Source organism: Ylistrum balloti, unplaced genomic scaffold (assembly GCF_031769215.1).
Source record: "Ylistrum balloti isolate Yb309-2 unplaced genomic scaffold, AGI_CSIRO_Ybal_v1 Utg370006, whole genome shotgun sequence".
Lineage (NCBI taxonomy): Eukaryota > Metazoa > Mollusca > Bivalvia > Pectinida > Pectinidae > Ylistrum > Ylistrum balloti.
This window is the reverse complement of record NW_026782081.1, coordinates 2,384,850-2,406,900: the sequence shown is the minus strand read 5'-3', so window position 1 is coordinate 2,406,900 and position 22,051 is coordinate 2,384,850. Positions and strand designations below refer to the sequence as shown.

The following is a 22,051-nucleotide window of genomic DNA, read 5'->3' as shown; positions in this document are numbered from 1 at the left end:
ATATCTAGACTAAATTTGTAGGTTTTCTAAGTTTCCTGTGCTTAGAAGATAACTTTAAACTGTTCAGTTCTGATGTGTAAAGTTGATGGATGGAGAAATGCATCTTAACGAAAATTCTGTTCCCGTGCGTGCCACTTTTATCCTGTGTAATCTTATTTATGTGAACAACATTTACTCTCTATCATATAATAATAGTTAATAACCAATTACTCAGTAGATTTCAACCAGTAAGTATGTATCGTTAAAATGAATGTTTTCATGAACTGTCCTGGTATTTGTTTACATTTGGTTTTAAACCATAATATTAAACTGCGACATGTTGTAAAATATCCCTCTAATCCTAAACGTTACCAACATTGGCTGAATTTACGGCAAGCTACCTGTATAACCCAGGAGGTTAGAAGATTGTATAAACGAAACACACGTGAATTACACGTTTCAATATAAATCTATAACTAGATAGAGTAACGCTACATAATGAACAAGTCGCATCATACATCAGTTCCGTCTTTCGGACTCGTCAATGATGCTAAGAGACTGAATATTGAAATATAGGATGTGACTGGTGCAAACTATAATCTATTAAAAGGAAAGACAAAATCTAAATGGGGAGTTGCACCAACCCTATAATTCAATAAATTACACAATATCTATTTACCTGGTAACAGAAAGCATGATTCAGACTAACGGAGTATAAATGAACCAATATATTTATCACTGAAGTATGTGTTAGATGTTTCATACAACCCAGTTATTTATCACATTTTGATAAGTTACCAATCTGTCCACTGTTAAACATTTTTTATTGTACTGTATCACCCTCCTGTCTACTTGAGAATATTTTATCGTAACGTTACAAGTCTAAAGACCCCTTTTTAAACTGTTCAGATTTATACCAGGGGCGTAGCTTCCATAGAAAGAAAAAGCCCGGGCTTACACATAAAAAAATCCGTGCATAGAATATGTCGGACAAAATTACAAAACTAAGGTTGAAAATAAATATCAGGGATTGAAGTTTGTTGTTAAGTAAATAATAATAAAAAAAAAAAACTGTCTCAGAAAACGATTCAAAACATCTTTGAAATCATGAAATTCAGACCCCTCGTCTGGGCTTACACATTTCTGCTGGGCTAGCTACGCCCCTGTATACAATTCTAGGTTATCTGAAAGATGTTGGTCTATATCATAGGACATGACTTACAATTAAATTTTTTGTGATAATATAACAGCATTTATCTCTTACCTATTAGTTCGTTTGAAGTTATTTCCTGTTGGATCACTGTGCTTGTCACTAGGTAATGGCCCTAATGACCTTTTATGTGTTGACGGGACGTTAAGAATGTAATAATAATAATAATGAAGCGCCTGGTTTTACATACATATATCTGTATTTCGGTTCTTACCTTTTCAGATGCCTTGACAAATCTTTATTTTGTCGACGTTTTGTTAACTGACGTTTTATTTTTTTGGTGAATTTCTCAGCATAATATCGTGTCATACTTACGTTAATGACGATAAGTATTTCTGTTGACTATCACATAATCTTTGTGATTCAGCAATGTAGGAAAATCGGTTGAATATCACACAATCCGCACGGTTAGTAAGTATTTTATAAATACAGCTGTTGGATCATTAATTAACCTATATCTATACATAGCAATATTATATGTCTCTGTCTATGCAGATCGCTTTTCTTACTGAAAAATATAAATCGGCTAAAGAAAACAGAAAATCATTCACAAATGCAATTTTGCAAAAACGAAAAATAGTTTGGATTGAAGTTAGCAGTATCTTTGTTTTAAATCCGTGAAAAATATTAACTGATTTTAAAAAATGGAATCTAGATGGAAAGTCTTTTACAGAGTTGTCAATCAATTATTATCAAAAGAAGAAATTGACATTAAAACAACACTTAATGTCTTTAATGAACTCATTGTCGTTGTAGAATATGCATTAAACATCTCTGTTCATAAGTATAGTACATTTATCTTGCTCATTATTAAAATCACTTGATGGTTTATTCATTTATAAGAAGTAGTACATTTTAAAGTCAACAACTCGTCGGTGTTTTCAAGTTGTATAACACATACAGTTAAACCTTGTAAGTATTACATAGTGCGAGCGATAGGATGTGTCAAGATATCATGGTTAGTTAGACTGATAGGCCTATGTCGCTGAAGTACAAAGAAATAAAATAATGTGGACAATATTGATATCGTTATACATAGAAAATCAGAGTTCATCCTGACCAAAACAAAACTATATCACACTTTTGTTACATGTCATCGATTGTGTCATGTGTGCTAAAGTCCTGAGATACTTTATTTGCCTTTTTCGGGCATGAACCGAAGGCGCTTAAAATCTGCTTGCTAGAACAACACCGAGACATGAGCGGAGTCGCAAAATTCTGAATATATATGATTTATGATTTTTTTTTCTTATTGCTGGGACGGGTTTTGAGGATGAAGGCAACAAAAACATATCGTAAAATAAGGTCCATGGAATACTATATTTGCCTATATTGCATGTTTTTTTTATCATTTTACCTTAGTCCATGATTTTGAAAAAAAATATATTATAGTAAAATATGTATATCATGAGGGTTTTAGTTGCATTTGTTGTACTTACAATAAATACTCACTAATACACAGCACCCACATCAGTTTGGGATAGGAAGATTATATAATAAATCTGGAATAAATACATCATAAATACAACCAAACAAAAATGAACGTCACGTGACATACATCTCTTATCAAACACGGTGAAGCAACGTCGGTCGGATTTCAATGACTGGTTCACGGATGGCTAAGCGGACAGCCTTGTCTTGAGTGTTCGACCTTGGCTGGTGACATTTGGCTGATTGTCTCGAGCAGAGGTTTAGTGTCTAAAACGACCCGTCAGCAATTCCAGTTCTTTGCAGACCCGTTCGTTTTAAGTCTGATTTTGTTACACTGCTTTCATATAAGTGAATTAAAGCTCTATAACAATGCTATACGAGGAACAATGTTGATAATGTGACTGTTTTTCCACGCTAACTGTTACTAGCTCTAACCGGAACAGTAGTGTACATGTTGAAATGATATTATGATATTGAAGTAACAACGGTTGTGGCGAAGCAGTGTAAAACTAATCATGCTTTAGAAATGAGATCCAGACAAAACCTAGCCTGTCCGTGTGAAGGTTCATCACTATAAAGGTCTCGGACTACCTCTTTCGGCTGAGGTTTTTAGACAATCTCGCCAGTTTACGATCATTCTGCGTCTCTAATAGCATCAAGAAAGTCTGCCGTTTGGTGATTTGTCCCCGCCGTTTAAAAATACCCATGACCACTGAGTTCTAGCAGACACATTCGTCATGATTTCCATTGTCTGAATATAGACATATGGTCCACCCTGTCTCATCCGTCTGTCTGTATCTAATTGTTCGAAAATAAAGTCTTTCACCTGCATGTGTCGTCATGCCGCCTCTGTACCTCCAAATCTCTGACATTCTAGTAAGTTGAAAAATCTCTCCACATCGCCGTTCACGTTGCTCTTTACAAGTCGTTTTATTCCATAATTACAAAGGAAGAGAAAGAAACTGTATTCATTGACATAAGAATTGTTTTCAACTCTCAATTCTGGAAACATATATTCTGAAACAGAATTATTTCGAGAGAGAAAAACTGCTAAAACTATACCTCATCGCAGTCGTAATGTATACTTACATCAACAGTAACACTATTTACATGAGATTTCTAATACAAGTAAAAATTAAATCGTGAACAGGTTTCATCAATACACCAAGCTAATCATATTCGCTTTAGTAACTGCAAAAGATTTCCATTTAAAAAATATTAACATGTCTTTGTATTTCTGCATATTCAGACGTCGTACACTGAGTATCAAAGTCCCTATTCTCCGTTTATTTTTATTTTCGTGATTTCAGTTGTTTTTTCCTAATTATTACCACGCATGCTCGGTATGTATATCGGAAGTCAAGTAGAGACCGTCTGACATACAGTATCGTTTTGAGAGGGGTTTTTTCATAACAAAAACAAACAAAAAACAACAAAAAAAAAACAAAAAAAATTGTCATGATCAGATTTAGTACTGGACTTCCATATTTAGTAATTAATTTCTGTCTCATTGTAAAACAGTTTTGTTCTGTCTACTTACCCTATCCTCCGTAAAAGTCGTAATGTTCATAAACATCTGTTCAAAATGTTTGTCATTTTTATCAGGATAATACTCTTAAATATTATTTGTTTCCATGCCTATTATGAGAAGGCTCAAACACATATTAACATAAAGAAAATAAACGAAAGTCCAGTATCATTAAAACATATTTTATTAGCAACTACATCGATATTTCTAATCAACAATGACATGTAAATTTGCATAACTAAAGGTTGAGTTTGATTGTTATTTGGGAAAAAATTGTGCTAAAGATTTATTGACAAATTGCTCAATTAGTATCCATGTTTACATTGAATTCCACAGAAATATGTCAACAATTACAAAAAAAGAAAGTCAACTCTATGTAATGATACATTATTCAAATTTGATTATTCAAATTATTCAAAAAAAATGAAAATTCATGAGGATGTGCTGCTCGCGAATTCGATTGTTTTACATACTAAGTTCATATATAGGTTAACTATAGAATAAAATTAACAAAAACCGAGATTCAAGGACGTATGTTTTGTATGTAGAGACAAATTAGTTTACCAACATAAAAATGTTTCTGGAAATTCAAATATAACGGTTATAATGGATTTTCACCAGAACACATTAAAACGATATCCTAGAACGACTAGTACTAATCCGCAACACTGTCTTTTTAACAACTAAGTGAAACGGTAAAATATACCCACAACCGTGCAAAATTTAAACATATTATCACCAGGTCTTGTTTATTCTACAAAGAAAACTATTGATTAATTATCTCTGTCTCTCTGTCTCTCTCTGTATCTGTCTCTCCATTTCTCTAATTATCAAGCACTTATGTCTGGTAAAGAAGATCACCGCACTACACAATAAATACATTTAAGGTATCGCAAGATTCTCACTAATGATTTCATTCCTAAAATGTGACGAAAAGTAAGATAAAATGATGAACATTTACAAGCGCCATTTATCACAGAATGCGTGTGAAACTTCACGCGTAACACTTAAACAAATCCATACATACTTCATATAGATTATGGAATAAATTTCAATAACAGTATTTATAATTTAAGAACATTACATTTTAACACCTTCAGAAACGTTCATTAATAAATTGAGCGAGTACTGCTATTTTTTAACATCTTCATCATCACGTCCCAAGTGTATATAGCACTATGTCGCAGTCATAGCACTACCATGGTAGCTGAATTCCGTACGGAATGGCCGCCAGTGATTACGTCATCAAAGTCTTCCAATACCAAAGTTGTCTTTAGAATCAAACACCACGTGTTTTGGAAGTCAATTATTTGTTATAAATTGCTGTACCCAATAGTTATCAGCTCATTGGATCAATGACATTTGATACCACAGAACGTAGGGATTAGAAATCAGGCCCTCCCAAATTGACACATCATGTTTTCTATTGCTGCCTCAAGTTACCAATGTTTTAACCCAACATTCCGTATTAGAGGGTGAATGCGTTTTCACAGACCTGTCACGTGTTGCGGTGACAGCGACGAAACTGTTTTTCCTGATTCCACCGGAACACATTCGTCAGTATGTTGCGTCTCATGGTGTCGCCGGAAGTCCACCTTGCGTTGGAAGGAGCGACCGCATTTGTCGCAGGAGAAGGGTTTGAATCCTGTGTGTTTACGACAGTGTGTGATGAGATTTGATGACTGACTAAAGGCCTTGCCACAGTGCGTGCATTTGTACGGCTTCTCTCCTACAAAATACAACAGAGACATACATTGAAGACTGATTATGCAATGTACATTTTCCTCAATAGAAAATAGAGCATAATCCACTTTCTCCATACACAGAAAAACAATCACAAAAAAAGCACATTTGAAATTTGGACAAAAATACTCCTTAGAAAAGAGCGTCCCCGTAACCACTAGTGTTAATCCTGTCCCGTTATATAGTGTCGTAGAATTACTATCGATTTCAAAGATTATAGTCACAAATTATAAATAAAACATTAAGCAAAAATAAAACTTGTGAGTCTCCTCCCAGATATCAATAAATAAGTGACGCTAGAAATCGTCGGAGAATTAATGTTAATACGTATCACTACCTATGTTTAAAAATTTAGGCCCTTAGCATCATTGACTAGTCCTGGAAGTTCCAATCAGCTGTAGGATACAGTTTAATTCATTATTTGGCGTTTCTAACTTTGCATTCACTTTTGTGTTTTTTATCATCATCCTTACTAGAAAAGAACCCGCAGTCATTTACAATCGTTTGATATATCTTACTACAAAAACACATGGGTCTGTTGTACAAGCAATTGCGATAGCTGCGTTAGTAGTGTTATCTATCGCTAACAGCATGAGCAAAATCTGTCAATTTTAGTTCAAGTTTATGCAGACTTATTTTACTTCATTAAGACTGTCACTTTAAGAAATGCACATGGTTGATTCTGTATTGGTGATTTGCTATTTCGTTGCGGTTCCGTGAGGCTCTGAGGTATCCTCAGTATTCCTAACGGGAGTGTGTTCCGCCTCATGTTGACTACGGAATTGACAGCGACAGGAAAACTCGTCGGTGCGGATTTACAATGTCAATCTCGTGTCTGATCACGGAAATTACCACAGTAATCGCAATCACATAAACACTACGAGCGACCCGCCTCCCAACTTATTGTGTTATACGGCGCTCTGACAAAGTTCACGCCTCAAATTTGGTTAAGAATTCAAACCAGTAGAGGTTAATGTCATCTTCGTCAGCATCTTTGATTTAATTATGACCGTGGTTCGGAAAACTTCGATTTATGCAGATATCAAAAATTAGCATTCTGATCTGGCAGCGTAAACAGAGTCGTGACAAATCAAGGGGACACAATTCAATAAGCCGATGGGACCATTACATCGATTGGCCGGGGACCAATCTCAAACTAGCTCTCTTACACGTTCTATTGGGACAATCAAATATCACATAGGGTTGAAACTGACCAGACTTGGTCGCCAAATGTCACATTAGATGCCGATTCTTTGATACTGACAGAGATGTGATTGATTAATTAGTTTACAGGCAAGTATTAGGTGTTCAATCCCTCCTAGTTTCGAATCATCATATCCTTCGTCCTCCTTCCAAGTCAGATCAATGTTACCTTAATATCCACTTTGATGAAGACAATTTACCCTCTCTAATTTTTGTTTCCTTTTCAAACATTATAAAATGGTGCTTGATTAAATAGTTTCTGATTAAATCGTGATATCATGGCCCCCGCCTCTAGTGGTATCCATCTTGTCAACTGTCACAAACACAACCGGTCGTTATATTAGTGTAATTCGTCAATGCTATTAGTGTAAGGTTAGCCATTACATACAACCAAGGTATTGATAAATTGGCGTTTAATTCAATCATTCAACCTCTCGAAACACTTTAAAAGTAAGCTGATGCAGACGCATTGCTAAGTTTTCTCTGTGTATGTGGAACAACAGTGTCAACACAGTATCTTAAATACCTTAAATATGCCATAAAAACAAAGATCTGACTGTGAATCTACCAACAAAACATCTGTTAGACATTTGTTGTTTGTTATGAAGGTTGTGAACTGTCATACATAGCGATTTCACCTACAAAGTTATACATATGTATGTAAGGACCATTTTACTACTGCAAAGATTTTCAGTACGTAATTGCAATTTTATAACTTGCATGTATTTGTTTGCTTACACGAAATGATGATTCTTAATCATTAAGTTTTGGATTCAATCAATAAATACCAGAGAGGTTTAGGAAAAATATTGACTTTATAATATTATTCCAGAACCAATAACAAAACCACGTGGTTAATAAAAAAAATAAATCATGCATGCATAATCACGTCGGGATTTTATAGTAGAATTTAGGAGAGACTGGTTCTCGATTTAACAACTACCAGAAAATTAATTTAATTTAAAAGATTAATCAAGTACATTCTTAGAAATGTGACAAATTATTTTGTTACTTTGCTTGGTGCTCGAGGATCGAATGAGTATCATGTTTGAAAAAAAAAACAAACATTATGTCATTTTGACAACTATCTCAAAGTTAGAGTTGTTAACATGTCAACAGTTTTTGAGGACAAAATCAAATACTCAAACCACCAAAATGCATCCCAATACATTCGGTAAGGAATTAATCAAGAGCTTTATTCTTGTGTCTGTATAGTGTATTGTTATAACATTGTCACTGTCTGAGTAGAACGCTTCTGTTGTATATATATTGTACATTTTACTGTCGACCACTTGTTAGAAGAGTCTTGTACTCAAAGTGTTATCGACTCTTAAATAAAGTCAATTATTATTATTATTATTATTTAACGCTATCTGTCTAATTCCTATGGTAGTGGCATGCGTTTAACCGTATCTGACTGATTTAATATATAATGTACTCTAACGATGTCTGATAGTACCTACAACATAATCAGTAGGTGCCAGGTAAAAAGTACTCATGCTTTTAACAATACCGAAAAATCACTGGACCGTATAATTTCATAAAATGACTTGATTTCTTATCGGATATTTTCCTAAATATCTAATCTTCTCCATTTCATACTTATTTCATATGAACTGATTGTCTTTAACCTTCATTATTTCACTATCTAGATGGAACTTCTCAGGCTAAGATTCTCAGTACCCTGAATAATACCGGGATCAGCCCGCCATATGGCACAATCATCGACCGGCTATGGTCCACTGATTACCATTCTGGATACACTACACAATAAATGACGATGGTTCCCTACAGCGTAACACCTTGACTTTAATTCTACATTAATTGGTAAGTTTTCCTGTGTACATCAGTAGAGACTGTGGGATTATTCTGTTTGACTTTCTTAAGCAGAGTACTACTACGTCATCCGATAGTCACACGACAAGTCTACCCATCCCCCTCGTATTCTGAATGGCAGTTTAGAATTTCTGAAAACCACCGTCAATCGTTTTAGAAGTCATGACGGCTATGTTAAAAACTTGAAAGTTTGGAAAAGATGAGTGGGTTATTTACTGGGAACGAGAGATGAGTGGGTTATTTACTGGGAACGAGAGATGAGTGGGTTATTTACTAGGGGGAGAGATGAATGGGTTATTTACTGGGAACGATATAAGACTGGATTATTCACTGGGAACGACAGATGACTGGATTATTCACTGGGAACGACAGATGACTGGATTATTCACTGGGAACGACAGATGACTGAATTATTCACTGGGAACGACCGAAGACTGGTTATTCAGTGGGAACGACAGATGCCTGGATTATTCACTGTGAACGACAGAAGACTGGATTATTCACTAGAAACGACAGATGATAGCTTTATTCCTGTGATGTATGTGTACGTGATAACCAAATAACTTTATAAGGAATAAAAAGTCAATTAGAACTTCAGCTTTGAAAATAATAAAATAAAATTTCCATATGATAAAGATATATATTTTTAAGAAGATCTAAATGTATTTGTTAATAACTTTTTTTGGAAAATATGTTCTTTATACATATCATCTTTATAATAGGTTAAGTGATATGCGATAATGAACATCAATAGGCTGAAAGTAATGACATAGAAACACTTGATTGAATCAAATAATATTGCCGTTTTAAATTCAATTTTTAACTAGCATTAGCCTCCAATTCATCACAGCGTAAGTCAGCATTTGATCAGATTATGTTGGGGAGGTAATTTGTGAGATATGACACCTGACAAATACAGTAGAATTGATGTACCTTGTGAAACTATGACGAGCATCAGGGGACACATATCGGGCCTAGCTGCTCATATCAATATAGAATCGATTCATTAAGGAGAAACAGAAAACTTTAATAACAAAACTACCTCAGTAAAATCTCGTTCATATTATTGTTTACCACTGACCTTAATCAAATTAAACTCTAGAAAATTCAAGCACGATCTCAGCGCTGGTATAGATGGTTCATGACAGAAAAAATGTTGTGTATTTCAATCTTAACTCATTTCGTATTTCTACTATTATTCAAATGTCCATTAATTTACAAAACGGCCGCCTAGCAATGTATTAAAAACAATTGATACATTTATCAAAGAGTGTAATTGTGACTGGAGGAATAAGTTGTAACAAAACTGATACATTTTATGTATCACAAAATATGCCGTAAAAATAATTATCATATTTTCTTTAAAATGTAAAGGAAAAAGAAAAGAAAAAATCCTGTCATTTTTAGGAGTGAAATAGTTTGTTCAAGTCGTTCTCCAAAACGCCTACATATTTGCACTATGTAGATTCAGTATAAGGTTCTTACTGAAAGTCTTTCCTTCGTTCATGAAATTGCCCTTTTATCGATTTTACGTCTGAAATACAATTTTCGGTAGTACCTTGTTGTCATCTGATAAGCATGAAATCAACCTAGCCCAGTCAATCTTGTCATCTTTGTCTAAAAGGTGATGATAAAAGTATAGGTTAACTAAACTAACATGTTAGGGACAAATAAAACGGGGAAATGAAACGTCCAGATTAATCTTAAAATAAATAAATAAATATTAATAATACACCAACACGTACATCAACCTGTACATCAACCTGTACATTAACACGTACATCAACTTTGGAGGTACATCATCACGTGCGTCAACCCGTACATTAACACGTACATCATTATGTACGTCAACCCGTACATCAACACGTACATCAACTTTGAAGGTACACCATCACGTAAATCAACTTTGGAGGTACATCAACCCGTACATCAACTTTGGAGGTACATCAACACGTACATCAACCTTTACATCAACACGTACATCAACCCGTTCATCAATTTTGGAGGTACATCATCATGTACATCAACACGTACATCAACTTTGGAGGTACATCATTATGTACATCAACATGTACATCAACACGTAAATCAACCTGTACATCAACATGTACATCATCACGTACATCAACACGTACAACTTGTACATCAACACGTACATCAACCCGTACATCAACCTGTACATCAACACGAACATCAACATGGACATCAACCCGTACATCAAATGCGGAGGTACATCAACCCGTACATCAACCCGTAAATCAACTTTGGAGGTACATCAACCCGTACATCAACTTTGGAGGTACATCAACACGTACAACACGTACATCAACACGTACATCGACTTTGGAGGTACATCAACTTTGGAGGTACATCAACCCGTCCATCAACTTTGGAGGTACACCAACCCGTTCATCAACCCGTATATAAACTCATAAATCAACTTTGGAGGTACATCAACACGTACATCAACTGCGGAGGTACATCAACCCGTACATCAACTTTGGAGGTACATCAACATGTACATCAACCCGTACATCAACCCATTCATCAACCCGTACATCAACCCGTACATCAACTTTGGAGGTACGTCAACCCGTACATCAACTTTGGAGGTACATCAACCCGTACATCAACTTTGGAGGTATATCAACACGTACATCAACCCGTACATCAACATGTACATCAACACGTACATCATCTTTGGAGGTACACCAACCCGTTCATCAACCCGTATATCAACTCGTAAATCAACTTTTGAGGTACATCAACACGTACATCAACTACGGAGGTACATCAACCCGTACATCAACTTTGGAGGTACATCAACACGTACATCAACCCGTACATCAACCCATTTATCAACCCGTACATCAACCCGTACATCAACTTTGGAGGTACATCAACCCGTACATCAACTTTGGAGGAACATCAACCCGTACATCAACTTTGGAGGTACATCAACACGTACATCAACAACGGAGGTACATCAACACGTACATCAACCCGTACATCAACACGTACATCAACCCGTACATCAACATGTACATCAACACGTAAATCATCTTTGGAGGTACATGAATATAAACCTAAATAAAGAACAGGATTCTGATATGACCCACTTTACGACGAACACAAAGTAACATAGCTTTACAGATAGAACAAAAGGGAAGAAAAAATGCAATAAAACACTAAACTCATATAGATAGTAAACAAATGCAGGGGGGTACTGTAAATAAACAAAACCAGTGACAGTGATTACAGTCGTATGGTATAAAGACCACAAACTGACTTAAACGGCAAACGAAGAATATTTTCAATATTAACAAATAAGCCTTATAAAATGTCCCTGTTTAGAATCTATTGTAAATACCTCAGTCTTATATAGAACAAATGTATATAAAAAATCCTACAGCGTTCGTCTTGGATGATAATTGAACTTCGGTCTAAGGCGAGACTATATATATTATATGTATAATTTAATTGATTACAACCTTCGCGAACTTTTTTTTGATAGTTGTTGTCACTGTTTACCTTTTTATTTCAAATTGTATTATTGCTGTTAATTGTTTCGTGTTCCTAACTTTTGTCATTGTTATTGATTTCTGTTTGTTTTGATGATTTTATTTTTAGCTGTTGCTGATATCATGTGACATGTGTTAATTTCATTGCTAAGTCTTCGTCGCTGTTATTTGTAGTATGTTATTATTGTTGTTTAAGTTACGGATTTGGATTTTTCCTAGTGTTGTAAGTCTGAGGTGTAAATGTTTCTGGTAACCATAGTACAGTATATATCCGGTTTGTAATTTATCTTAGTTATGGACTGTTTAATATTTTGGAGAACAGTTATAGTAGCTGACATTATGTCTCTTGTTATGTAACCAGAAATGAATCCTTTAAATTTGATATTCCCGGACGTCAGCCAAATCACTCCTACATTACTGTGTCCGAAATCTGAACTGTCCAAACATTGTTTGACGTAAATCTTATCACAGTTTCGCCATAGATCAAATTACTTCCATATCCAATTGGCCACTATTGGGCATTTCAACCTGACCTTGAACTTCAATATTTGGTGTATGAAATCAATATCGTAATCATTGCTTGGAAGATGCTCTGATAATTATTTCTGATTGTTTTAAATGTTCATTTGACAAACTCGGATATCAACTAGCCATTAGGCATCCGCCTGTCTTTTTTAAGTCACGTTTAAATAAGAGACATTTGGTGCATATACTAGTAACAAGGTCAGTTTGAAAGTAGAAATAACAAAACCAAAGCTGGATAACACTGAGAGAAAGGAAACAAAGATTGTTAAGTACCTGTATGTATGTAGGTATGTTTCTTCATGTCGGATTTCTGGTGAAACCTCTTTCCACAGTAAGGACACGGGTAGGGGCGTGTGTCGCTGTGTATGAGGAGATGTGTGGACAGAGTGGACGAGCGTTTGAAGCTTTTCCCACATTGCTGACATTGGAAGCTCTTTTCTTGTGTGTGAACCGCCCTATGTTGTGTCAGACTGACGGAGTGTCCAAACGTCTTATTACACACCTCGCATGCGTACGGTCGTCGTCCGCTGTGGGACCGTCGCACATGCACCTCGAGTCCGTGTGGAGTGCTGAATTGTTTCATACATTTCATACATTCGAAGGAACCTTTGACTAAACCAGTAACCTCGCCTTCTTCTGAATACTTCATCATATTTGGCAGGAATGGATTTGCCATGTCCTTCCGCTGTCCGAAGAACCTGTAGAGGCGCGGATCTGTCCAGAAGGACGCCTGGCCGTACGAGAAGAGAGGAGAGCGGTAGAACACTTGAGCGAACTGGTACCGGTACAAGTCAGACATGGTGGCAGTTTTGAGAGCGTTCTGGAGGGCCGCGTGCGAGGGTACGTTTATACCTGAAAATGTTATAATAATACTTGTAACGTTGGCATTTGTTTGTTGAAATAAATTCTTTATACTGTACATATGTATGTTTTGATTCTATATACGTTTTGTACAGACATTTCTTTGACAGGTAATTCGTTTCTTGATAGACATTGGTTAATAACACGACTATATGCTTTTAGAAAAAAACTCTTACATGATGGAACTTTGTTCGTGTGTGCTTGTTTTTTAATCGGCTCACACAGCCAAGGCCTGAATGCATTAAAGTTTGACCCCTCGAGTGACGACTGGCTTATCTGCCCTTGGTGGTTATCCTCTGTTCCGTCCGACATTGATCCACTTCCTGGAGAGAGTGATGACGTAGATTTTGACGAGTGAGTTGGTGACGGTGATCGCATACCGGTGTCGGTAGATAAATCTGTAAAATAAGAATTATACTATAATTAAATGTTTTCACACTGGCTATCCCTTAACAGAAAATTATGCTGTGGGGAATCAGCGACTTTTCGATGTAAATCAAATGATAAACAAGAATGCATTAATTATATTGAAATATGTATATCATATTATATCATAAGTATTAGATAAAGAACATGTTTTCATAAAAAATATGAATTAAATATTTTGACTAATTTAGCTTTAAGTCATTGAATCCCGATAACAAGCAATGCCCATGAGTATTTGGGGCGCCGTTTTATTACGATATGACATCGGCTAAAACCTGCATTATTTAAGTGATAATTCAGTTTACCGCAATATACGCGTTCCCGTGTAAAAGGCATCTCACCAATCCTTTGATTGACTTTTAATATGAGGACAATTATGGCGATAGATCATTCAGGTGTGGAGACTGATATAAATTATGACTTCAGTCGCCGCACCGAAGCATCGACAATACGGAGCCACGGTTCATTGGTCACGCAGATTCAGTCATCCCTGTTTCTTAATTTCACATTCGAATGAACATGCACACTTTAAAATGCACATCCCTAAATACATTTCCGATCGAAATATCAAGTGGCCTGATTAAAAGACTATAAATCACACAGTTAAATTTCTCTTTTGAAATAGAGACTTGTGTGTATTTCCTGGTCATCTTCTCGACAACAGGTGAGCGGCACAGAGAAACTTCCGGCAATAAAACGCGATTTATTTTAAAGGGCAGAAGCTAATGATCGTGTTGGGGATCTCGTTGTGATTGTCGCTTCCGCTTACAAAGATACAAACCCGGAAATAATGCAAAAAATACCACTTGGGATTCGTGTCCACTGAACACATGGTGCTGCTTACCAAAAATCTGTACAGATGTGATAGGAATGGCGAATCATGCTCACAGCACGCAGCGAGAATCATGTCGCATTTCTTATCAGATAAATTACATTTTTCTTAATTTTTTTTTTTTTTGACAACTTATGATTGAATTATTTATGGAAAATTTTGCAGTTAGATTTCTATGGCACACTATGAATACTGTCGGCGCCAATACAAACAACCCGACATTATACTGCGGATTTTCAGAATTGAAAAAAAGTTCGCAGTGGGTTTTTTATTATTACTAAATTATAAATGTATTATAAAATGTCAAGAAAACTTAAAAGTTTAAGACATTTTTTAATCATATTCATTGTATCAGTTTCCTAAAATTTCTTAGTTTGGTGATCAACGGGTTTGGTAGAACGAATACTGGTGTACGCGTGGAGTGTTTTATCCAACATTTGGCGAAAACTGGTTAGAACATTTCCGTGTACAATATTTATACGCGTTTGTAGACTGAAGACAAGAACTGTGTAAATAGACCATCTACATGGCTATTGGTAGATGTTTATAGATCACTATACTTATGAGTGATAAATGGCAGTCCCACAGGCTCAAATAATCGATAACCTCATATTAGGGGTTCAACGTTGGTAACGGTTGAATTTATTTTGAAAACAACATTTTTATACAAAATTAAGTCACAGAAGATGGTGACGATCTGATGAAGGTCCGCAAAATAAAATGCAGCTTTGTAAAGCCAGTAATTATTAATTTCATCTATGATCAAAGGAACGATGTTTTATTTATTGATTTTTATCACACAAATAAAAAGAAAATTTAGTAAAAATTCCGATTATTTTCAAACGGGATATAATCATTTTCAATTCAGCTGGAATTTAGAAAAGTGCAATTTATTATATATGATAAAGAGAGTGATATTTTTTTTATAAAATATCAAAGTGATAAATACGTCGTTAAATTTAGTTACATGTTAACGTTAGATTTAAACAATTATTGTATCAACGTTAAAGAAAAGGATAGGACGCAAGCTGAAATAATGCTAAATAGGCAGATTGAATAACGATGACGTATTGAGATGGGTTTTTTAAAAATAATATTATAAATTAATGATAATCATTTGATATGCGAATTCTTCGTTAAATATAAATAAAATAAATATCTTACATACATACAAACATGATGAAAATGCACATCTACAGATGATTAGTATCAAGAAATAATTTGATCAAATTATTAATACTGTAATGCAAGTATGTCAGTTAAAATTATGTCCATACAAAATACTTGATGCGTAAACTAAACAGCTGATATAAACAATATTCCATTCAATTAATTAGTTTTTCAATCAAATTTGATAACGAAAGAGAAAAACAATCTCAATAAATACGGAATGAAAAGTATTCAGATACATTTTATTTTTAACATCAAGATAAAGACGCTTGGTCACGTTCCCATTCTCTGTAAATATATAGAGGATTTTTCCATTCTAACAGCTACACTGTATATTTTGGTTAATGCAGAAACATAAAATCAAATTTTTTTCATCGCATTTAGATTTCAACATGTTTATAAGAACGCAGAATAAAGGCTAATACTGTTGGTCGAAATGTTTAACATGCACAAACAGTATGAGATAAAACTGAATTAAGGAGACACAATTAGACATTTTAATGAATTCTAATTGATAATTGCAAATAGTATGATGAATAGATAAATGCTAAATCTGCGGAAGAACAACAGGAGATACTTTGCCGACTTCCATGTAATAAAGAACTTCGTATCTTTTCCTTCTTCCCTTGTCTCCTCTAAATATACGTTACTTAAAATATTTTAATTGATATCGTGTTCTAATATATATTTCAAAATATGCCATCACGTGCTATCTGTTATTATTATGTATTGTAATGTTGGGAAAGGACATAATAAGATAGAAGAACTTGTGCCTAATCCATTTAATGTACTGACAGTAATTATGCTTAAATGAAAGAGTGACGTTTGGTAGATCTAGGGGAGAAAATACTAGTGTACCAGCAAAAAGTGAAAGAAGAAAAAATATCTCATGATGAACCATAAGTATTATAAAATACAAATATAGAAACAACAAAACGATACAAATTTTTCATAAAGCCATTAAAATCGCATTTGTCCCGGGGATATTGTTAATCAGGCGGAAGCGTGTTTTATAGAAATACATATCTATGTATAATCCCTTTTGTTAATTCGCCTATAAATCATGTATTTATACAACAAATTGGTGGCTGATTACAAATTAAATCACATTATATTTACGTGATTTTTACCTATAAACCAATCCTGGTTATATACAGCATTTTCTTTCTCGCACGGCTTTTAAAACGTCATGTTGTTTCAGTAGGATCGGGGATAATTCTAACACGTTTTTCATTTCTTTTTTAATCTAAATACACGACATCATATTGTAATTTTGAAATATTCACTGAAGTGAACATGAAACTCCATTGCTTCTAAACCAAGCAATAGAATCGGACTCAAAACTCCATATTCGTTTAATTTAATATTGAAAAACATGTGAATTTAAATGATAAATAATTACGTTTATGACTGTTGATGACGTCGATTTGTAAAATAGAAAAAAACATCCGGATTGATACCTGTTGAAACTGTATCTTTTATAAAATTTCTGTCTTGGAATGTGAATCTTAAATAGAGCATTTAAGTTAACACAACAAATATTAAATATGATACCATTCTTACATGTTTTTACATTGTATGAATAGAGTGTTTGTAGCCAAACTAAAGATCCTTTACGCATAAAGATAAATATTAAACAGATTAATATTTACTTACTGGTTGTGTATCATTGTAATGAAAATTTAGAATCAAATTAATCACAAAAACAAATAACTAATTCTAAATTCGTATAAATCAAATCAAATCTATATATTTTTTTCGTATGAAATATTGTAACTGTGAAAAATACCTTTTCTTCTTGGGGATACGATGGTGAAGGCACTTCTGTGTTGTGGGTCAACTGTGGTTTCACTCATGTTTTCTTCTTCTTTCTTAACCAGAAAGGATCGGGGCATTCCACTCAGGCAAAGTTAATATACTGTCACTAATATTATAGCATTGATGCGTGCATTTTCCACAGCACCGTTAGTAAAGTCAATCCACAAGTGCTGTCGGATCTCGGAGTGGAGTTATGAGTGATACATCAAGAAATTTAGATCATCACACACTGAAAAATAACACAGCAAATTTGTTAATAAAACTCGGTCCTGCATCTGTTACTTTCATTGATTATAGCGAGCATGCGCAATGTGCACTGAATTACACAGGTGTAAAAACTCTCACGGAAAATCTGGGACTGATTGGCGGAGAGTTGTGAACAGACCCGCCCACTTTATAATGAGATTACAGCTGGTCTCGGTGGTGAGATACGAGCATCTCGGCGAGGAGTGAATGGCATTCGTCAATCTATCCCCTGTGTCCAAATCTGAAGGGGAATTTTTATGGACCTTCATTCTCCTAGGAGAACCCGTTGTTTAATCTAACGATTTAGGTGCTGTATGAGGTAGGCTTGCCGGTCGGGTAGGGTTTGCGTCAGCTCAAGATCCTTCGTCACAACATCAGAGGCTTAAGTCGGGTTTTAGCTCTACTTCTATACCATAAAGCACAACGACAACACACATAATCTTTTACAAAATAACAAAATTATTTTAAGTAAAAATCACAATATATTTCCCCGTGAATCATGCACTGTATTAACACGCTATAGACATACTGCTAACACTGTCACTTGACACATATTTTAGCGAATTAATAGTAATCTGGACTACCTATCTAAATCCTTTACTTTATTTAAACATAATATAATAAAACTACTGACATAGTTACCTCTCAGATTAGATGAGTATGCAGTCAAAAATTACATTCTTTTAAATCAGCCGGAAAATGATATTTAGTGTCAAATTAACATATCTCGGATCAATCAACCGTTTGCGTGTGAAAATATGGCAGCATTACAATAGCGATTTTTAAACAAATGTAAAAAAAAAATGGGATTTATATATATCTATTTCAATTAATTATGATGTGTCGCGAAAAATACATATGTAAAGCAAAAAAGAAAACAGTATCACTATATATATATAATTTAAAAAGATAAAAACTTTGTGTATCGTGTATACAGAGAAAATATATATATATATGAATAATCCCAATTATAATACAGACGGACAGTATACAAATAAATATAAATAATTCACCACACACACACACACACACACACACACACACACACACACACACACACACACACACACACACACACACACACACACACACACACACACACACACACACACACACACACACACACACACACACACACACACACACATAAAGTACCATATGTGAGTTTAAATTTAAACACATTTCTATTTTCCTATTTTGGTTACAGCGATACAAATGTCTTAAAACATATACACACCTTTACTATAGGAATTCCGTGTAATATCCAAATCTAAACCTAGGTTCATAACCTGGTGATATCAACAGATCTAAGATACAATATTAACACCAAACATTTACTTTTTGTCCCGATTTTACAAAATGTCTCATCAACACATACCGTTAGGACTTTTTTATCTCGTAATTACCACGGAATTAGTAAAGTATATTACTGACCCCTAACCTACCATGTAATATAGAAATACCCATAGTATGTAATATTGTCTCCTTTAAAATAGTTATGTGAACTCGGATCGCGAAGTTACTGATCAGCCGCCTGGACTTTGTGGTGATTGTATAATAAGAAATTATCTATGGTAGGATTGACTTTTCCAATTTAATATATTGAATTTTCCAGGGATGTCGTTTACCTCCTGTTTGATATAGAATTTTCCAAGAATGTCTTTGACCCTCCTGTTTGATAAAGAATTTTCTAGGGATATTGTTTACCTCCTGTTTGATATAGAATTTTCCAGGAATGTTATTTACCCCCCTGTTTAATATATAATTTTCCAGGAATGTTATTGACCTCCTGTTTGATATAGAATTTTCCAGGGATGTTATTGACCCCCTGTTTGATATGGAATTTTCCAGGAATGTTATTGACCCCGCTGTTTGATATAGAATTTTCAGGGATGTTATTGACCTCCTGTTTGATATAGAATTTTCCAGGAATGTTATTTACCCTCCTGTTTGATATATAATTTTCCAGGAATGTTATTGACCTCCTGTTTGATATAGAATTTTCCAGGAATGTTATTGACCTCCTGTTTGGTATAGAATTTTCAAGGAATGTTATTGACCTCCTGTTTGATATTGAATTACCAGGAATGTTTTTGACCTCCTGTTTAATATAGAATTTTCCAGGAATGTTATTGAACCCCTGTTTGATATAGAATTTTCTAGGGATGTTATTGACCCTCCTGTTTGATATATAATTTTCAAGGAATGTTATTGACCTCCTGTTTGATATAGAATTTCCAGGAATGTTATTGACCTCCTGTTTGATATAGAATTTTCCAGGGATGTTATTGACCCCCTGTTTGATATAGAATTTTCCAGGAATGTTATTGACCCCACCTCCTGTTTGATATAGAATTTTCCAGGGATGTTATTGACCCTCCTGTTTGAATATAATTTTCAAGGAATGTTATTGACCTCCTGTTTGATATAGAATTTCCAGGAATGTTATTGACCTCCTGTTTGATAAAGAATTTTCCAGGGATGTTATTGACTCCCTGTTTGATATAGAATTTTCCAGGAATGTTATTGACCCCACCTCCTGTTTGATATAGAATTTTCAGGGATGTTATTGACCCCCTGTTTGATATAGAATTTTCCAGAAATATTATTGACCCCACCTTCGGTTTGATATAGATTTTTCTAGGGATATTATTAACCCTCCTGTTTGGTATAGAATTTTCAGGGATGTTATTAACCCTCCTCAGGGATGTTATTGACCTCCTCCTGTTTGATATAGAATTTTCCAGGGATGTTATTGACCCCACCTCCTGTTTGATATAGAATTTTCCAGGAATGTTATTGACCTCCTGTTTGATATAGAATTTTCCAGGAATATTATTGACCCCCGACCCCGCTGTTTGATATAGAATTTCCAGGAGTGTCACTGACCAACCTGTTTAATATAGAATTTTCCAGGAATGTTATTGACCCCACCTCCTGTTTGATATAGAATTTTCCAGGAATGTTATTGACCTCCTGTTTGATAAAGAATTTTCCAGGAATGTTATTGACCCCACCTCCTGTTTGATATAGAATTTTCAACGGATGTTGTTTACCTCCTGTTTGATATAGAATTTTCAGGGATGTTATTTACCTCCTGTTTGATATAGAATTTTCAGGGATGTTATTAACCCTCCTGTTTGATATAGAATTTTCCAGGAATGTTATTGACCTCCTGTTTGATGTGGAATTTTCCAGGAATGTTATTGAACCCTTGTTTGATATAGAATTTTCTAGGGATGTTATTGACCCTCCTATTTGATATAGAATTTTCAAGGAATGTTATTGACCTTCTGTTTGATATAGAATTTCCAGGAATGTTATTGACCTCCTGTTTGATATAGAATTTTCCAGGAATGTTATTGACCTCCTGTTTGATAAAGAATTTTTCAGGAATATTATTGACCCCCGAACCCGCTGTTTGATATAGAATTTCCAGGAGTGTCACTGACCAACCTGTTTAATATAGAATTTTTCAGGGATGTTCTTGACCCCACCTCCTGTTTAATATAGAATTTTCCAGGAATGTGACCCTCCTGTTTGATATAGAATTTTCAGGGATGTTATTGACCTCCTGTTTGATATAGAATTTTCCAGGGATGTTATTGACCCCACCTCCTGTTTGATATAGAATTTTCCAGTGATGTTATTGACCCTCCTGTTTGATATAGAATTTTCAACGGATGTTGTTTACCTCCTGTTTGATATTGAATTTTCAGGAA

The 22,051-nt window shown here is 34.7% G+C and overlaps 1 protein-coding gene across 1 annotated transcript; it reads right to left on the bottom strand.

Annotated features, from left to right (window-relative positions):
* Window positions 1-5,635: 5,635 nt before the first annotated feature.
* Window positions 5,636-18,160, bottom strand: LOC132548273 (zinc finger protein Gfi-1b-like). The gene is made up of 4 exons (XM_060212125.1): window positions 18,055-18,160; window positions 14,014-14,235; window positions 13,250-13,828; window positions 5,636-5,877 (listed from the first exon to the last, which is right to left on the bottom strand). Exons 1-4 carry the CDS (start codon window positions 18,158-18,160, stop codon window positions 5,636-5,638), a joined length of 1,149 nt encoding a protein of 382 aa, XP_060068108.1.
* Between the last annotated feature and the right edge of the window lie 3,891 nt (window positions 18,161-22,051).